This window comes from Nilaparvata lugens, chromosome 2, assembly GCF_014356525.2.
Source record: "Nilaparvata lugens isolate BPH chromosome 2, ASM1435652v1, whole genome shotgun sequence".
Taxonomy (NCBI): Eukaryota; Metazoa; Arthropoda; class Insecta; order Hemiptera; family Delphacidae; genus Nilaparvata; species Nilaparvata lugens.
The window spans coordinates 48,439,664-48,460,787 of NC_052505.1; the positions used below are offsets into that span (position 1 = coordinate 48,439,664).

General features: G+C 35.3%; 2 protein-coding genes across 2 annotated transcripts in view; one reads left to right on the top strand and one right to left on the bottom strand.

Annotated features, from left to right (window-relative positions):
- LOC111053817 (zwei Ig domain protein zig-8) overlaps positions 1–21,124 on the bottom strand; it is a 197,708-nt gene that overhangs the window by 128,569 nt on the left and 48,015 nt on the right. The window lies entirely within an intron of this gene.
- On the top strand, positions 4,512–12,431 carry LOC120349912. Its single transcript, XM_039421368.1, has 2 exons — positions 4,512–5,151; positions 11,316–12,431. The coding sequence occupies exons 1-2, from the start codon at positions 4,609–4,611 to the stop codon at positions 12,084–12,086; spliced, it is 1,314 nt and encodes a 437-aa protein (XP_039277302.1). The 5' UTR covers positions 4,512–4,608; the 3' UTR covers positions 12,087–12,431.

The window sequence follows — 21,124 nt, forward strand, 5'->3', positions numbered from 1 at the left end:
GTCATTATGTAACTAAACTTCCTTTACTTTCGTATCATGATAAAAACGCCAGCTTGTCTTAAAGACGACGTCTTTGGTCGCATCTCCAATGTTGAAAAAAAAAGTTCAGTTGAATTATTTCTCCTGATGATAAATCTCTGTTCTATTACCTTCCAACTGATCTTTTAATCTCTACTTATTCATAACTTATAGAATTCTTTCAGAATAAACGCGATTCACCTTCATTCTACTCCACATACCAAATTCATTCTGGATGTTGAACTACAGAATTTATAGATACTTTCAATCTCCATATTGAATTTATGACAGTAGATTCATATGCACAACAAATCAGATTACCACTCAAAGTGGTGATATCGATGTAATAAGCTCTCACTGAACTTGTTCAGCTTCCATATCCTATCAGTCGATCTTGAACGTGAGAGAGAGAATAAGTTAAGATAAGTAGGTTTTGGTGGAAAAGGGATTGTGATGATGCATCCAGCATGTGATTTTATAGACTTAGCAAAGGGAGATGAGTTCGTATAGAGAACGAGGAAATAGGAAAAAAAATGTTGAACGGGATGATCTCCAAAGACGAGAATCTCGAGAGAGAAAGTGATAAGAGAAGGGGAGGATAGTGAAGAAAAAAGAAAATTTATTAAGGAATGAGAATCGTAGGTGAATGGGAGTGAGTAAAATACAGGGAGCAGAAGTAAGGGGGCAATTTGGGAGGGCTTACGAGGTCAGAGAGTAAGATGGAAAGAAAAGCAATGGAGAAGTAGAAGAAATAATGGAGTATAGGATATTTGTTGTGTCCATGAAGGTTGTAAGAGACGTGAAAGATAATTTATAACAAGAGAGACTCGCGTAGAAAAGATAAGGAAGACATGGGAGTTGGATGAATGAGTGAAGGGAGAGAATAAGAAAGAATATTGAAGGGAAAGGTGATGAGTGATCGAATACTTGGAAGGAAAATGCATAAAAGGCGGAAGGTGAAAATGTTTGAGAGGAAGATCCTCGTGAGCAGCCTTAACTGACTCTCTCCATCAGAAATTACGTTGCATTATTCATGAAGATGTGGAATGGAGTGCTATAAGTAGGCAGTAGGCAGGTAGTAGTGCTATAGTGCAGTAGGCAGGTGCCCGCACCCCCTGCTTAACCCGTGTCGCTTAACCTCTCCACTGTTTCGCCAACTTTCCGCTCTCTTTTTGCCGCGCCCCTAATTTGAAACTTGCGGCGGTTATCTTCAGGGCATACTCAATTAAATCCTCTATTAAAAAACTTGCGCCGTTCAGCGGGGAAGTACGTGCGAAACGGCCATTACGCTGGCTCCTGCTGCGGTGACGCTAGAGACGCAACCTGGCCTCAGAAATCTCGTCACATTCCACCTCTCGTCGAGATTTTCCTTAGCGAAAATGGATGAGCGCTAAGAAAATTGAATTCATTCTGTGACTCTTGAATTCATCCCTTCAATCTGACTAGAGATGCTCTTTCTGAACCTTTTCTGCTCATTGAGTGGTGCATATCGATTTTGAAAAAGAGAAATACCTCTACTGAGTAAATCCACAGTTTTTTTCAATCTAGGATAGTGAATATTCCATTCACATTGGAATGGAAGTACTATGGTAATGTTAAAACCCTCATCATCGAGATGTTGTTCAGGAAGTACCAAGATTTCTCATCAATCTAGAATAGTAAATACCATTTGGATGGAAGTGGAATAGCGTGGGTTAAAATACTAAAACATAGTAGAGCGGAGATGATGAAATGTATCAGATGCACACTGTTTCAATGGGGAATATTGACAATGCTATGACAAATGATTATTAAACATTTCCATGTCATAATAAGGGATGCAGTTACTAGAAATGGAGCTTTATAAAAAAATACGACGTGACGATCTTCATAATGTCTAGACTTATAAATGCTCAACTTTTTCTCTTTTACCACATTTCCCAGTTAATTCTATTTAACAAAAAATCCTTGTGCGGAAGTTCAACAATCGAACCTTCAGCCATTAGTCTGCAGCTGTATCAGCCGCAGGATACCTTAGTCATGTTAGTCAACTATACTGATTCCATCATTACACCTTTCTTTCACTAATTTGCATCACTTCAGAAAATGTAATATATTTATTACTGATTTAGCGTTACTCTTCAGGTCTTATGCATCAAGAGAGTTCATCAAATTCATAATTATTCATTTATTTCATTCATTCGTTTATTCATTTCTGTTACAAGAAACACTGATGTTATAACATTGGTCGATGAAATACAACGGCAATCCTTGTGTTATTTTTACTTCCAAATTTAGGTGATAACACAGTTTTGGACGTGTGAAATGGATGCGTTGGATTATGCAATGTTTTCTCAATTTTCCAATTTTCAGCGCAAACACTTACAAACATAAAATCTATTTTGAATTTAGATAGATTAAAAACCAGATCAAATAATGGAATTAGCCAACACTCATTTGCAATAATAAAATCTTTTAGTAGTTCTCACCTATATCAAGCAGTCAGTACCTATTTACCTTCAGCGTGAGAAAAAACTTTCTAGTTTTTTTTTGAAAGGAACAATGATAGGGGAATTTCAATTTCATTTTAGACGCACTCTTCTGATAATTCCAAAAATAGTAATTGAATGTGGATAGTAATTAAACTGTAAATAATTGTTCGCCAGGTACTGGTGAAGGGGGTGTCGAAGAAAGCACGAGTTTCGAAGGTAGACTTTGAATAGGGAAAACAGTGATGCTTGAGGATAAAGGGAATGGAAGGAAAGGGGTTGATGGGAGGTAAGGCTTAGTTTGTCCCCGGCAAGATGAATAGATGCTGCGTGAGTCTGCTCCAGTCTCCGTAGTTCATTTTCGATGAAAGAAAAGCGACCGTCCTCTTTTGACAAAATTCAAACAATGAAGAAGTATCTTGTGTCTGAAATTTTCACGTTGTTATACAATGATATTATCGTCGGCACCGTGAAGCGAATAATATTACTCTCTGACAAAAATGCGGCGTGCTCCAACAATGAGAGTGGAGGTATTGTGAATTTCACATTCAAAAATCATCATTCATTAGTCGTTGAAATTGCGTCAAGATTCCTTGGGGATTTGAAGCAGGGATAGTTTGAGAGAATATTCGTAATATATTATTTCTAGCAGGTATTGATGCCTGTTTCGTATTTCCAAATTCTTTTTGAATGAAATGTTGTTATGATCTGTAGAAGAGTGTTACTTTGTGAGGCAACAGGATTCATGACATCAAAAAATAGGATAAAAAGGATATAATTCATACATGGAACCTTGTAACAATTGAAATGTAAAATTCTTGGAGTAACACTTGAGTTCACTTCTCCACTAAATATAAATCCATTTATTTGATGAAAATAATTGAAATTGAAATTATCTTCATTCTTATTCTTAGAAGGTACTGTAATAGAACTACATAATTTTTATTATTTGTCATGAATTTTCACAATGAATAGATAAATTGTTGACGACGGTGAAAATTCATGACAAGTAAAATTATGGAATAAATGAGAGGCTCGGGCAGTCGGTTACGAGGACGGGACCTGGAGCTATCTACAGCAGATAATCGGGCCCGGCTCTACCCTTCTTTTCCGAGACACCATTTTCCTGGTTCAGTGAGTTCAGTGAGCTAATATTATCAATTTTATTATTATATATTATTCATCTTTTTTTTATTGAAGGCAAATCCTGTAATTATTCTATTGTTTGTTTAAAAGGTTTTCTCAATATTATTATTTAAGTTTCCAGTTTCATTTTGAGTTACAATTTGATTAAATCGATTACTTAGTTCTCCAAAATATAACGGTTTTGTTTATTATTTCAAAATATAGTTCCTTTCTCATGAGTTATAGAGTTAGATCAATTTAACCTCTCGCAAGCCAAGCGATTCCCCTATTATAAATTGTTACCATAATGTCTAGGGTTGTTCTCACAACCTTATAATACCATCACAATACCATACATAATATAACCCCAATAAATACACCTATTATAACTACCCCATTACATGGTGTTGGGCGTCGTTCTCATGAGAAAGAGTTTATTAATTGACAAGATTAGCCTTCAAATTATCTATTGACATTTTCATTTCAGGTCATTATCATAATTATTATATTCTGTGTTTGATCTCGTATAATTATGTCCTCTATTCTCTCAACGTACAGGGTAAATATGATAATTATTATTATTGTTATATTGAGATGAGTAGCTCTAGTTCTAGTGACTCTGAACAATCACCTAGTGAATTCGAGGTTTCATTATTACGTTTACCTAATGATTTAAAAGTAAAATCTCTGGATAAATCAGAATTATTAGAGCTAGGCAAACAGTTAGGTATTCACATCCCTCAATCTGTTAATATTGAATACTTGAGATTCGCTGTTGGCAAAAAAAGTTTGTATTTATGTGGACCACGATTCAGGAGCTAGAGATGCTCTAAGTCGATTACTTAAGTTAGGGTCCCTGTCTCAACGCGATCGTATTATCTTCCTCATGTTAGCCGATTACGAGCGAATAGTAGGCAAGCTAGGCAGAAATCAAGAACCCATCTACGACACAGTAGCTCCCGATAACTTAGCAAATATCCTAATTCCAGAAAATAATATGGCAGGGAATGATAAAAGACCCTTTGCGAAACCCGAAAGCTATGGGGGTACAAAGAGTGAAGACTTCAACGAGTGGTTGAAAACCTTCAATAGGGCAGCAAAAATAAATAAGTGGGATGAGGATGATAAAATCTTGTATTTACCCCTCTACCTCAAGAAAACAGCATTGGCAATTTTCGACATATTTTCGGATAAAAATGAAAACGCGACATTTCTTGATGCAGTAGGCCACTTAAAAAGTAAACTTGTAGACCCTGTTCATGAAGAGACAACCAGACAAAAACTCGAAAACAGAAACAAATTACCAACAGAAACATACACAGAATACACAGCAGATATAATAAAACTTTGTCACATTCTTGAGCCTCAAATGTCAGAGAAAAGAATAGTAGGATATGTTTTGAGAGGCTTAGACGTAGGAGCATTGCAACATGTTGCTTTCATGGACAATGCATCAGTTGAAGATTTAGAGAAAAATCTCGCCAAATATGAAAGATCTCGCTTCCTTCTAGACAAAAAGTTAGGAATGCATAATGCTTCAATCGAACAGCCTGTCCAAAAAATAAATGTAGTAGATACTTTAGAAAAGAAATTGAACGATCTGAGTATTGTGGTGAAAAATTTGAGTAGAAATGTAGGTCAATCACAAAATCCCAATCCTAATAGACAGTTTGGAAATAGGAGCGGAAACTTTTCCCCACACGAAACAAATCAGAACAACTTCCAAAGACAACCTTATTCAAACAATAATAATTACAATGATCGCGACAGAAACACACAATCACATAATCCTAATCCTAATAGACAGTTTGGAAATAGGAGCGGAAACGTCTTCCCACACGAAACAAATCAGAACAATTTCCAAAGACAACCTTATACAAACAATAATTACACACAATCAACATCAGTCAATTACAGGACACCAATCAACCCTAATAGGACTAGATTCTGTACATACTGTAAGAGGAATAATCACTGGAAAGACGATTGTTTTTTCTTATCAAAAAACTCGAATACAGGATCCCGAGCCTAGACGAATCGGATATGAACTTGGGATCCGGATTTGAAAAACAAAGCGCTGAATTTCCATTTGATAATTATTCTCCAAATTCAATTGATAAAGAAGAAATCACATGTAATATAATATCTTCTGTATCAATGAAAGATGAACAATCCAAAGCGATAGAATTTGTCAGGCAGTTTTTTCTCAATGCCAATAATAATCAGTTATACTCAAATGAAAGTGAAATTAATTGCTCTAACGAAATAGAAAGTGAAACCAACTTCAAACAGCTATTGTCTTCCGAAATGCATGCTCAGCACGAACTTGGAATGAATGGATCATTGACTAAAGAGAGAAGAATTCAAGTCCCAGTACTTACTATTAATGGAAAATTCAAAGGAAAAGATGTATCAATTACCATTGACACCGGTACGAACGTAAACATAGTTCAAAAAAATCTTTTAAGTAGCGATGATCTAAAACATTTGAAAAATAGTAGTATTGCTTTATCGGTAGCTAATGGTTCATTAATGCCGATCACAGGAATGATCTCGAGTGAAATTCAAATACATGACAGGAAATTCGAAGTAAATTTAGTAATTTCTGAAGACTTACAGGCCGATATTATTGTTGGAAATTCCTTCTTCTCAAAATATAAAATGAAATTAGATTATGAGAATAACATCATTTCAATGAACGATAATGGTAAAATAGTCGAATTAGACATGGATAAAGAGTGGATTTGTACATTAAATAGATTACACAACGATTCTGAAACAAATATTACAAAAGAAGTCTGCATACCCAATCCCGTAAATTTCGTCAAATGTGCTCTTGAAACAATAATCCCCGCTCAAAAAGACGTGAATGTCAAAGTCAATCTAACACAAAAATTGCTCAAAGTATCCCATTTTACTCCAAATGAATCGTTATTACATAATAAAAAATTGCATGTGCTTTGGAATGAGGATGATTTTGAAACAAACATGAGTGAAATTAGAATTTTGAATCTAGGAAGGCAAGATATAAGATTGTTGCATGAAACTATTATTGGTGAAATTGAAGGAGAAGTTTGTAATTACGACGAATCTGTTTCATTAGTAGACTCTGTTCTATTCGATGGAGGGGGTTGTGAAATAGATATTAATAAAGATCTTACACCAGAGCAAAATTCCAAAGCGAAAAGACTCATCAATAAATACAAACACCTATTTTCAACAAACGAAATTGATTTCGAGGAAGCGAAATTACCCGAATACAAGTTCAAACTTACAGATTACACACCCATTGCTAAGTCACCGTACAGATTACCTATCGCTCAAAGAACAGAAATAGACAGACAAGTAGAGTTATTGATAAAAGCAGGAATAGTTTGTGAAACCCAGAGTCATTATGCTTCTCCCGCATTTTTAGTTACTAAAAAAGACGGTGGATTCAGATTGGTTGTAGACTATAAAATGTTGAACGAGAAAATATTACCGGATAGATATCCCCTTCCCCTTCTTCAAACAATTTTTGATTCTCTTGACAATTCGGATTACTTTTCCACCCTAGATATCAGACAAGCATTTTTCCAACAGCCATTACACGAAGATTGTCGAAAATATGTAGCATTTGCAACTCATAAAGGGCTGTACACGTTCAAAAGACTACCTTTTGGTCTTAGAACATCTCCAAATGCTTTCCAACGAGCAATCAACCAAGTATTCAATGATTATTTGTATAGAGGAGTTTTGATTTACTTGGACGATATCATTAGCTATGGAGAATCATTTGATAAGCAATATCAACAGCTCGAGAAAACCTTGAAAAGATTGCAAGACGTAGGACTAAAATTGAATACATCTAAATGTCACTTCTTCTACCGAAAAATTAAAGTACTTGGACACACTGTCTCAAAGGAAGGGATACAACCCGCTTCCGAAACCTTGGAAGCTATCGAAAAATACCCTATACCCAAAACTGTCAAAGATGTCAGAGCATTTCTTGGTCTTAGTGGATTTTACCGAAAATTCATTCAAAACTACGCTATAATTGCAAGACCCTTAACAAATCTGATATCTAAAAATAACGAGAATAAACCAATCACTTGGGAAGAAGATCAGCAGAACGCATTCTCGGAAATAAAAAGCAAACTTTTATCACAACCCGTACTTCATCATTTTAATAATGATAAGGAGGTAGTGGTACACACAGATGCTTCTCGAGTTGGAATAGGGGGCATTATCTCGCAGCCAGATGACAATGGAAAATTACATCCAGTAGCTTTTGTTTCCAGAAAACTGACAAAACATGAAGAAAATTGGGCAGTAGGAGAGATTGAACTTCTATCAATAGTGTATTGTGTAAATTATTTCAGACAATACTTAATTGGCCGATTGTTTACAATCTACACAGATCATGCTAGTTTGCAATACTATAAAACTTGGAAAAACCCCAGTATTCGAGTCAGTAAGTTACTTATGAAATTAACGGAGTTCACGTTCGATTTGAAATATAAACCAGGAGCCCAAATGCACGTACCTGATGCCCTGAGTAGATATCCACTAGAGAAGGATATAACTGATCTCACAAAGGACGAAAACTACAATATATTCGAAATAGAAGAAATAGACATAAAGACTTTACAGAAAAATGATGAGAGTATAAGAAAAATATATGATGCAATACGAAACCCTAATCATAGTGATACAGCTACGATTAGAAAGGCGAGAAAATACACGATCGAAAAAGACATTGTCTATCTGAAGAAATTTGATGGGCATACCAATCAATTGAAACTTCTCGTACCCCGATCTCTTATCAATAAAATCCTTGAAACATACCGGCATTTATAAAACCCATGAGAAAATATCATCGAAATATTATTGGGAAAATATGTATGAAAACATTGCGAATTATGTAAGATCATGTAAAAATTGCCAAGAGAGAAAAACCCCTACTACGAAGCCTCAAGGTTTCTTATCACCCATCAAGTGTGATAGTAAGCCTTTCTCAAGTATCATGATGGACTACATCGGTCCGTTAGAGAGCTCAATGGGCTATTCATACATTCTAACGATTGTTGACTTAACGACCCGATATATTTTAGCTGAACCTTGTAAACACGCCGACGCAAATAATACCACTAAATGCTTATGGAAATTAATATACCGATTTGGCGTTCCAAAAGAAATTCGATCCGATAGAGGTACACATTTTGTAAATAAAAAAGTCGATGACCTTATGGTTGAGCTTGGAATCAAACACATATTAGGATCATCAAGTCACCACCAAAGTCAAGGTCTGGCCGAAAGAGCCAACCGGACAATTCAAGAGATGCTAACAGCTTACGTAGCCGATAATAGGAAATTGTGGGTACAAATGCTGCCGAAAGTTTTATTCGCATACAATACTTCGAAACAATGCTCTTTGAAATATACACCTTTTTTCTTATTGCACGGTTTTGAAGCCACTACTCCTTTAGATTTGAAAATCTTTCCCGAAAATGACGACGTCACTTATCATTTAGACGCGAGATTAGCAAATCTTAAAGAAGTGCGAGAACAGATACCATCAATCTTATCAGATGCACAAGAAAAACAGAAATACTATTACGATAGGAATAGAACAGATTGCATTTTTGAACCAGGAGATTTAGTTATGGTCCACGATCCTGATGTAAGACAAGGACAGTCTAGGAAATTAGTCAAAAAATATTCAGGCCCATATGAAGTAGTAAAGAAAGTAACAGATGAAGTCTATGAGATATTTTTTCCGCTACGAGGTACTTATAAAAATGTAGCTTTTCATGTAGATAAATTGAAAAAATATTTCATACGAGATCCCATCAATTAAGTGTTTATTGTTCTATTGTCTAACTGTATTCTTTATTCCAGCACTTTTCTTTATGCTAGCAATTATACCTCGCTCATCCTAAATCTTTGCCTTTCATTAATTTAAAAGACAATTGATGAGAAGAAATCGAGATGAAACATTCATGTAATTTATTTATTTTCCAAATCATTGAAAAACAATATCATGCTTACAACTGAATTTTTAGAGAATTTTGTTTGCGAGATCAGTATTGACTTGTGAAGCGATCAAATCCATTTTCTCACGACTAGATATCGAGATGATTCTCAAATCACAATAGTATGCAGTTTTCAATCAATCAATTGGATTTCTACTTCGATGAAACAATGAAATATAATTGAGCTCTGATAGACAATTTTACTAGACATTCTAACGATGATTCATTATTAAAAGATGTGAATTGTTCTCACGTTTTTGTTTATGAATGAATGCTATTTGAAAATCATCAAATACGATTTATGCTTGAATATTATTTTCTTGACTCGTATGTAATAAAATGTTTCTCTTTTTCAGAAACGGATGATTCTTGATATAATAATTATTTATTTATAAGATTATTTATGTGAAAACGTATATTTTAATAACAATATTATCTGTATTGATGTTAATGAAATAATCAATTCCAGTAGTGATTACGATTGGAATATAAGAAATAGCTATTAATTTGACCATTTACATATCTATTTGTAGGGTTTTTGGGGATTTTACTAGTAATTATTGTTTATAAAATTGATATCTTATACGAACTGTTCATTGATAGATTAATATAGAGTACTAACTGATATAATATTTTTAAAATGAATACCATAATACTTTGTTCCTTAGCATTTGTAGAAATATGTTGTACGGTATTGTCTCAAGAAATTTCTCTTTTTCACGGAGCTCTATTTAAAGAAATTCACAATGTAGTATTTTACGAGTCCACAGTTCCAATAACATTCAGTATTCCTAGGTCAAATCCTTTATTTGTTATGAGGAACCTTCTGAGTACTCCTTTAAAAATTGACTCATGTCCTTTCCCTTCCTCATCGGAGTGTGCAGTATTTGATCAGATTCATCGAACGGAGCTGCAACTTCTACAACTACAAGACGGCATTTACATTGGCAGCGATGACGACAACACTCCAGCTGAGAGCGAAAATCGACTACCACGCCGCGAACGCTCTATCGATACGATCGGGGCGGTCCTAAACTGGTGTTGCGGAGTAGCTACCGACGAAGAATTGGGCGCATACGTGAAAACCGAAACCGACATCACTTCTCATCTCAGTAATCTTCAAGACTTCGTTCACGCTGAACATGTCGAATTGATAGACAACACACGCAAGATGAACGGCATGGCAGAGAACGTGAAGAAAGTATTGAACAACATGAAGCATGACCTTATTCTTTGGCAAGAATCATTCACCCAACAGAATAAGTTTCAGAAAGGGAATACTACAACCGATGTACTGAAAACACAACTGAGGACTACTATTTTCATGTATATGATGACTCTATCTAACAACTACAATGAAATCGACATGAGATGCTACAATCAACAACTTTCTCATCACGTCATTTCAAAAGAAGACCTAAACAATCGACTTCAAGAACTCGAAAAGAAAATAAACAAGAGAAACTTCACCATATCAACAAAAGACAACGATAAAATTCGAAACTTGAAACTAACATCCTGCAGAAAATCCGACAACGAACTATTGGTTACCCTCAAAATACCAATAAAGAAGAAAAATTCAACTATTTCATTATTCCACCTGCAATCTATCCCGCTTCATTGGAATGGTCATACCTGCCGTTTGACCTCCCAACATCACCTGATACTTAGAGAAGAAAATAAACTGCAAATCCTGTCAGATGACGAAGAAGACGATTGCCAGTTCAAGCAGAAAGGCCTCTGCTTGATTCCGAGGAAAAAGATGTCGAACTCCGCCACCCAAGCCACTTGTCTCCACCTTCTAACATCAGAAGCAGACGTATCGGAGCTACGAGAAGTCTGCAAATTTGATTGTAAAGCAACTGACAATCAAACCCTAATCACTCGCCTACGAGAAGACACCTTCCTATTCCACAACACCGGCAAAAAGACGACAATTCGCTGTAAAAACTCAACAACTGAGGTCCCAAGCAACAGTCCAGGAACCCTATCACTCCACATCCCTTGCAACTGCGAACTTCAAGACGACAACGGCGACGTACTGATAAGCACTCTTTATCCTTGCGACTCCCGTTCCCATCCTTCTCCAGCTATTAATAACTTAATTCCTCACATGTGGACAAATTTATCTAAATTGAGCATCCCAATTTTTAAACATGAGACTCTGCCTCAGTACTTAAACCTTTCGGAAATCTTAAATGAAAATTGGCACTTGAATTTTTCAAAATTTGAAGAGCACAACTCATTCTCAGAAGACATTTTCCATCATGTTGAAATGCCAAATAACTTTGATTTGTTAGGGGTGAACAATAAACTGATCATTTATATTATTATTGTCTGGCAAACACTGATAACTGTTATATTCTTGTATTTATGTCTTCAAAATTATATTAAGAAGAAAGCAAATCAACTGAGAGTCCCGAAACGTACTCCAATTGTGGACTACCCACAGGAGCTTTAAGAATATATTGTGTTTTAGTAAAGTAGTATGTAATGAAATCATTAAAATAATGGGTTAGGATATAGGAAACTATGCAAATAATAATTACTTATTCACTATTATTGTATCCATTTACTCTTTTATGCTATCGATTCAAATATTTTCCCAGATTAGAAGATAAACTATTTCAATTATTATTATTATTCTTATTTTCAAGGTCCACAATATTATTTTGCTTACTCGAATACTATTCGGACTTGATGTTTAATTTTTGCATTATGATTCAATTTTATTACTTTCGTAGATTTTGTAGGTTTAATTTTATTCATCAATATAATTGAAATTTTTTCCATTCAATTCTTATTCAGATATGGATGTATTGAATTGTTGATTTGAGGTTGATTGATGTGTTAAGTTTGATTTTTATGAATTAGTTCACTATAATGTAATTTATATCACTTGCATTTAGCTTATGAATTGGCACTCACATAGATTTAAGGTATTCATTGAAAGTTATGTTACATATAAATATCCAATTAGAATAATATTGTGAATAATAATAATAATTTAGCTTGCGGTAATTTTGACTTTAATTTTTGAAATATTATTGAAATGTGTAAAAATTAACTTAGAGAGATGCCGTTTTTTCGATAACTTCGGGCCGAAGTTTAGGGGGACCCGGGGATGTAATAGAACTACATAATTTTTATTATTTGTCATGAATTTTCACAATGAATAGATAAATTGTTGACGACGGTGAAAATTCATGACAAGTAAAATTATGGAAAAATGAGAGGCTCGGGCAGTCGGTTACGAGGACGGGACCTGGAGCTATCTACAGCAGATAATCGGGCCCGGCTCTACCCTTCTTTTCCGATACAAAATATTCATGTAACTGGAACATCTTCTGAAATGAATTATCATTATTGTTATTCTCATGTTATCTAGGAAGCAGATCCAGTCTGTACAGAATAGTTGTTTTACTCTATATTTTATTGTTTCATGAATGTGACAGTACATTGTTCTAGATGGCTTCAAATCCACTGGACCTTCTATGTGTCTACGTGTATATGCTATAGCCTTTACAGCTACTATCAAATTGGTATCGATTTCTGACATTGTATTCCATTACATGAGCCATCACATGGAGAGTAGAAACATGAAACGCGTAGTACTCCTATACTCCTACTCATGGCATGTTCTGCAAACTGGGAAATCAATATTGTTGCAGAGTCTGAGTGAAACAACTCATTGTGGAGCATAATGTGATGGGCGTGAATAAAGATAATAGAAGGAACATGGGAGGAAAGAGCGAGCAATCGAAAGTCGAGAACACTCTGTACTTGGATGGATGAGCAGCGGGTGCAAAGGGATGATTAAGAGGGGAAGGGTCTGAATTTCAGGCTCCAGCACCGAGCTAAGTTATGTTACTGATTCTGGTGGCGGCGAGGTCTCCTAAATCTCTGGCATAAATTCTCAGCAAACACACTTGCTCACTCTTTCACGGAATATTTTTCCAACCAGGGTACTATAAAGTAAGGTAAGGCAGTTATAATTTCCCCCTCCACCCCTCACCACAACACAATGATGTAGAGGCTCACCAAGCGAGTGCCAGCTCTGTCCCACACAAACTTTCTTGGACTTGCTTTCGCCACAGCAATTCTAACTCCGATTTTCTTGATTTTCTTCCCTTTGAAGAGATAGATGTGAGTACTTAGATATTCATTGCAGCTTGTCTTGTAAGAATACAATTTTGAATATTTCTCAAAGTAATGAATAAAAGTTAATTTATAGGTCTCGAGCAAGCAGCTATATCGTTATCACCAGATACGATGTCAATAAACTCTAGATTAGACTGATAATAACGGCTCTCCAGGCTATGGTTTTGAACAGCCAAATGGGAATGGAAGTATTATTGCTATTCATTTGAAAATATAGAATATATATAATATTTTGAGGTTAGGTTCTTTGGTACTTACTAGTCGGCGACCTAAATAATCGGTCGAGCCATATAATTCGAGAATTAGCCAGACACCTTGTGGCAAATTTAGTTATAAATTCAATTTACTCTGCGGCCGACCGTCATGGGCACAGGAATGTCTGGTCATCTGACGGGAGGATCAAGATCGCTATCGGCGAGGGAGGATCCAAGAAGTCGAGAGGATGGCCGACCTTCCAAAAATAAAGGTAAATTGAATCATTTCTGGATTCGATGACTAAGGTGCTTTTCACTACAATAATAGGAAATTCGTATTAATAAATTTCACAGTAGATATACATTGGCATTTTTCATGAGCTGGCTTTCTGTTCTTTAAATGAATCTTCCCACTCCTATTCATGATTATTTCAAACTAAGGCAATTATTTCAAACTAAGGAAATGTACATTATTTGTCAATACTGATTAATAACTTATCTTGATATCAATCCCCAAAACTACGTTCTATGCATCAACTGCTACTCCAGAGGGTACTAGGAAAATCATTATCTCTATTCTTACTAATAATTACATCTCTTACTAAAATTATTCCAATAATTAATAATTCTCGAAATGCTGAATTTCAAATAAATTGGATGATTAACATACATTATAGATATAGATGTAATCTAAAGGTATAGATAGTAATCTCTTCTATATTAGGTAGACATAATGATATCATCTACTATTGCCACAGCTCGAACAATAGAAGCTAATGTGTGAAGAATTATTGATAGAACAGGAAGGTAGGTAGTCTGTTCATGCTTATGCGGGGGCTGTGTTTTATTTAACATTATCTCAGACATTCATCACTAAAATATTACAGCACTCAATTTGCTGCTTTTATCGTTATTGCAACTCCCAATGATTGTTTGCCCTTGTTCTCATACTCTACCGTTCAATCCTATTTAAAACTCATCTAAAATAATCTCTAGCACTTTCTCAAAAGTCTCCTCTACTTCTTGTTTTTCTTTCTCATTTCTCTTCTTCATCTTATAGTTATTATAATTACTAGAATATTGTTGTAGTTATTACATTTATTATAACTGTTGGGATTGTTGTGATTGTTGCGAAGATGATAATTACTATTTTCCCTTCTTCTTCTTCTTCTTCTTCTTCTTCTTCTTCTTCTTCTTCTTCTCTTCTTCTTCTTCTTCTTCTTCTTCTTCTTCTTCTCTTCTTCTTCTCTTCTTCTTCTTCTTCTTTCTTCTTCTTCTTCTTCTTCTTCTCTTCTTCTTCTTCTTCTTCTTCTTCTTCTTCTTCTTCTTCTTCTTCTTCTTCTTCTTCTTCTTCTTCTCTTTCTTTTTCTTCTCTTCTTCTCTCCTTGATCAATTCCATCACAATACGATGTTCTATTTCTTACTCTATACTTCAGTTTCAAAAGTTCTTCTCAATTGTGCACATTTCTTCTTTCTCTTCTCTCCTTCCCTATCATTATCATTTTTTCCCTGTGATTTCTCCACTAGCTATCCAGCATGTTCAAATGTTCATTTGCTTTGTCACAGTAGATTACCTTTTCTCTTTCTATCTGAGTACTTTCTACTAATATCCATATTTGATATTCGATTCTTTCTCACAGTAAATCATACATTTATAAAAATATAATTTATTATCAGTTGTATAATGTATCATTTCTCAAGTGATAACTTTCTTCAAAGATTTTTCGTTTTTCTGCTAACTTTTTCTCCTCTTTTGCAGTTTTCACTGGATTCCATTTCACTCTATCTCCACCTTGTGCACGATCTTCCACTACTGGATTTCATCTCTTTCTATCTCCGCTTGGACTCGATTTTCCACCACTGGATTCCATCTCTCTCTGTCTCCACTTGTACTCGATTCTTCCACTACTGGATTCCTTCTTGTTTCACCTCCACTTGGACTAGATCTTCCAAAACATAGATCAGTTCTTCCACAATCTTCATCTTATTCACCATTCGGATCATTCACCACTGGAACTCCACAGATCACAACATCTACATCTTATTGTATTTAGTGAATTTTTAAACTAGTGTTTTTAAATAGTGAAGGGAGCCGAACTGTCAAGGCATACAGAATGCACTCGAATCAAGAAACTTTTTCATTCAGGTTAAGTTGTATCAGTTTCATCCCCATTCTCCCCGTCATGTGTCGTTCTGAGGTCAGTCCAAGGTTGGTCTGCTGCTTCCATGATGCCTCTCAGCTCTCACTGACACGTCAGCTCGCTCGCCCTCAAGTAGGTATGATTATTTCAATAATAGTAATAATGACACAGGTTTGTTTCTATCAAATAAGCTCCACTCTTTCAAAAAACTTTTCAAGTCTGCTCACCTTAACGTCCAATTCCTCAGCTGTCATATTGATGGAATCAGAGCAATCTTCCATTTTCAGGACTTCAATATAATTGGAATTTCCGAATCATTTTTGAAGCCTAGTATTCCATCAAATATTGTTGCATTACCTGGATATGATCTCTTCCGAAAAGATAGATTAAATACAGCTTGTGGGGGTGTAGCAGTTTATGTGAAAGTTTTTTTTTATATTCAACGATATATTGCTATCTAGTCTAGGGACTAATGAGCAACTTTTTTCTGTCCCATAATACTGATGAATACTTCATACAAGGGAATCCTCCATAGGGTCTCCTATTCAAATTCTAATATTATTAGTACACTGCTTATGACTGTACTACACAGGTGGGTTTCACTCATTTCCACTTCTCTGCTTTTCACTGGACACAAGACACATGAATCAGCACTAGACCAGTTCAAATGGCTTCTTCCTTTTTAGCCTCCTCACCAATCCTTCATCTTCCAGCAGCTGGATTGCTTCAATGTTGTCGTGTTGGTGGAGTCGAGCCTCGTGTTTCTCTGCATGCCTCTGGATTTCGCTGCATACCAGGTCGACTTGCAGGTCTCTGTGAAGGTCACTGTCTCTGACGTACCAAGGAGCATCAGCAATGTTTCTCTGCACCTTGTTTTGGAAGCATTGTATGACTTTGATATTACTGTCTTTGGTACACTCCCAAAGTTGTTTACCATACGTCCATACTGGCTTTAGAATCTGCTTATACAGGAGTACTTTGTTTGGAATTGACAGGATGGAGTTCATTCCAATCAGCCACCAGAGTCTCTTGTATTTTATTCCCCAGCTCTTCTCTCTTCTTCTTAACATGGACCTTCCAGCGAAGCTTTGCATCTAAAGTCATACCTAGGTACCTGGCATCATTGGAAAATGGTACTATTTGATTGTTAATGGTTATTGGTATGGGTTGAGCCCTCTTGTTGGTGTAATTGATATGAACTAATTTGGCTTCATTGAGTTTAATCTTCCATTTTGTTGTCCAGTCTTCAATTTCTCGGAGAGATCTTTGAAGTTTTGCTGTGGCACTTTCAATCTTGTCATCTATAGCTAATATTGCTGTGTCGTCGGCAAATGTTGCTATTGTATTATTTTCGAGACATAGTAGATCACTTGTAAACAGAAGATAGAGAATCGGCCCCAAAACACTCCCTTGTGGTACTCCTGCTTTTATTTCTCCTAGTCCAGAATAAGCATCTTCATGGTTCACTCTGAAGTATCGTCCAGATAAATATGAATGTAAGATGTCTGTGAATTGCTTTGGAAGTAAATTTTCGTAAACTCATTGATTAGTCCTTCATGCCAGACTCTATCAAAAGCTTGACTCACATCCAGAAATGCTGCAGAACAAACTTTTTTCTCTTCCAACGACTTTTCTATTATATTTACAATCCTGTGTACCTGATCAATTGTTAAATGTTTTTTCTAAAGCCAAATTGATTGATCTGGTATCAATTTTTTCCTTTCAATAATCGGAGTCAGCCTTTTCAACAATATTCTTTCAAAAAGTTTTGACATTACTGGAAGCAAAGACATTATCCGGTATGATGAGATGTTGTGAGGCTCTTCTCCAGGTTTTGGAATCATTACCACCTCAGCTACCTTCCACATGCAAGGAACATATTTGAGTCTAAAAACGGCATTTATAATATTATTCAATTTCACTATAGCTTTCCTTGGTGAATTCTTCAATACTACTCCAGTTATTAAATCAAATTCTGGTTCTTTTTTGTATTTAATTTTTTCATTTCTTTCTCTACTTCATCCAGTGTAACATGTCTAAACTCTTCGCTCTCCTGAATAAAATCCTCTTCAATTTCTAGCTCATCATGATTGTGTGGTTAAAATGTGTTTACCAGATGATCAGCAAATGCTTGAAATTTTTCTGTATTGCTTCTAGCCCATGAGCCATCCTGTTTCCTAATTGGTGGTGCATGCTGAATAGGTCTTTTCAATTTACTGGCTGCCTTCCAGAGAGAGTAGTCGGTGCTTTCATCTCCTGTTAGATCTCTCATATAATGATTCATTGATTCATTCTTAATTTGGATCTCTCTTCTGAGCTGTTGAGTTAAATGATTAAGTTGCCTTTTATCTTGTGAAGTTCTTGTTTGTTGCCATTTTTCCCCAGCTCTCCTTTTTTCAGCTATCATTCCCCTCACTTCTGTTTGATAGCTATTTTCTACAGTTCTTCTTCTTAGCTGTGGGGTGTTCCACCAGGCTGCCTGTTGCACGTCAATGACAAATTTTTCCAGTTCTCCATCGAGCTGTTCCATGCTTCTCAATGGTACATCAAGGATTATTTTCTCTTCCAGCATCTGTTGAAATCCTTCCCAGTCTGTACGGGTATTAACAAGCCCTGGCCGTTCATTTTGTTTTTGTATTATAGTTTCACTCAGCTGTAGAAGAATTGGAGAATGGTCAGAATCAAGGTTGAAACTTTCCTCAATACTCAAGTAGTTGAAACTCACATTTTCAATCAAGAAGAAATCTATTAGGTCTGGAATTTTTTTGCATATCTGAGGGCCAGTAGGTTGGTTTTCCGGTAGAAATGGCCTCACAACTGTACTCCATAATAGCCTTATAGAGCTCTCTGCCTTTCGTGGTTGTTAAAAGTGACCCCCAAAAAACGTGTTTTGCATTAAAATTACCTCCAAGAATGAATTTTGTACCCAACATCTCAAATGAAGCCTATGTATTTTCCTTTTCGTATGGAATGTCTGGGTGGGCAGTAGATAGCAGCCACAACCAACTTATAAGTTCTTGTTTGAACAGCCACACTAGTTAATAATTGCACTCTTTCTGACTCATACTTAATTTCTTCATGATGTTGAATACTATCCTTAATGATAACAGCACTTCCACCTCGCGCCGAGTTACTGGGATGTATAGCATGATAAGTCTTATATCCTATGATTCTAATGTAAGATTTTTTAGTGAAATGAGTTCCTGAAACTAAACAAACATCTATCTTTTCTGAATTTAAAACAGCTTCTAATTCTTGTTGTCGATTAAGGAGTCCATTAGCATTCCATTCAACTATTTTAAGTGTATTCAGCATTAAAATTCAGAAGAACAATTTTTATCCAACTTCTCAAAACGGCTTTGAAGATAGAAGATACATTTTTCTTGCTTGTCTAACTTATGTAAAATGAGCTTCAGCACATGATTAATATCGCAGGCCTATATGAGGCCTGATTATATATCAGGCCTATGTATTTATTAATTCCATTACCCATCAAATGTAACATGATAAATCTCATGTTCAAGTTCATAATAATGAAAGGAATAATATTTCTGATTTATCAGAATTATTGTCAATTCTTCAATTTACACAGTAATCATCTAAACAGCACAAAAATTCCAAATAGAATAAACAGAGAATAAAATTGAGAGATAGTAGCCTATTGAGAGCTGCAGGAGATTGATTTGCAAATCACAGGATAGGTCCATCCATGTCCTGCATCCTAGAATGAATTATAATTAGGTTCATAACAGAATCCATGAAGAATTGTATTGAAAGTTGAGTTTTAAAGCAGCTTATAACAGTTTTATTTGAAATTTATCTTTTCACGATGTAGTTTTCAATAGTTCAGCCTACTGATAAAATATGCACATTTAAAAACAATTAATAAACAGACAAAAATAAACCAGTTTCAATAATTAAGTGGTTACATGATTACACTAAAGGGAAACTAATTAATTTGTAAGGGTTGAAACCGACTGCAGTCGGTTATGCCCCTCACTAAAATGCCCGTTTTGCCCCACAGCACATGCTCAAATAGAAATGGCCACAACCGATTACAGAACAACTCAAGGTTGATTGTATTTATATGGATATTTGAAAAGATACACTGAATTGGAGAGCAAACTCATTGGAATTGTATCCAATATCACCAAAGACAGGTAAATAATCATATGTGACTGAAAATCGAACAAATTTTCAGAAAAAAACTTTAAGAATTTGTAGAACTCTTATGATTCAGTTTACAGCTGTGAATACAAGCTACATCTGACTCATATTGTATAGGGCTTACTTAGTGAATTTTTTCCCGCATGGTGACAGCACCAGTAAGTCAATGGTGAGGGGTCGGTTTGACCCTATCAGTCGGTTTTGCCCCACTTTCCCATACCCTACCCATAACATGTTGGTACAATAGCTATTAATATGATTTTCGAGTTCTATTACCACGAGTAGTGGTTAAGATTAGAAATATCACTAAAGATAAACAATAATCGTCATGTGTGTTATTTTCCACTTTCTTACATGTTTATTAAATTCATCAAGTAGTACTATGGCTAGAATAATATTGGCTCTTCCAGAGTTTATATTCAATGTTGTGCTTTACAATATTTATGTCAGACTTACTGGCTGAATAAAACAAACTATTCAAATGTTATGGAATCTATTGTGATGAGAATTCCATAATGCTTCTAGAAATAGATATGAGAACTTTATAATTTGTCAATGGAACAAAATTTATCACAATATCATGACACATCTCAATAGTTTTATGGTATATTTTTGGAAATTCAGCTTTCAGGTTACGTTACCTACTTTCCATTTTTATTCACTATATCTACAATTCACTATTTCAAGTTCCAAAACTATATTGGGAATATAGAAAAAACATGAAATAAATTATATTGGAGTCAATAATCACAAAATATACTATAATAAGTAAAAGCAAGCGATTTTACTTATAATCCCATATAAGCTCCATTGTAAAATTCAAATATTTGGAATCT

What these genes read in the sequence shown, in the direction of transcription:
- LOC120349912 (XM_039421368.1), top strand. Translation starts at nt 4,609, where the DNA reads ATGGCAGGGAATGATAAAAGACCCTTTGCGAAACCCGAAAGCTATGGG. An exon ending in TAGGAATGCATAATGCTTCA is followed by an intron (nt 5,152 to 11,315) that starts ATCGAACAGCCT and finishes AATAAACTGCAA; the next exon opens with ATCCTGTCAGATGACGAAGA.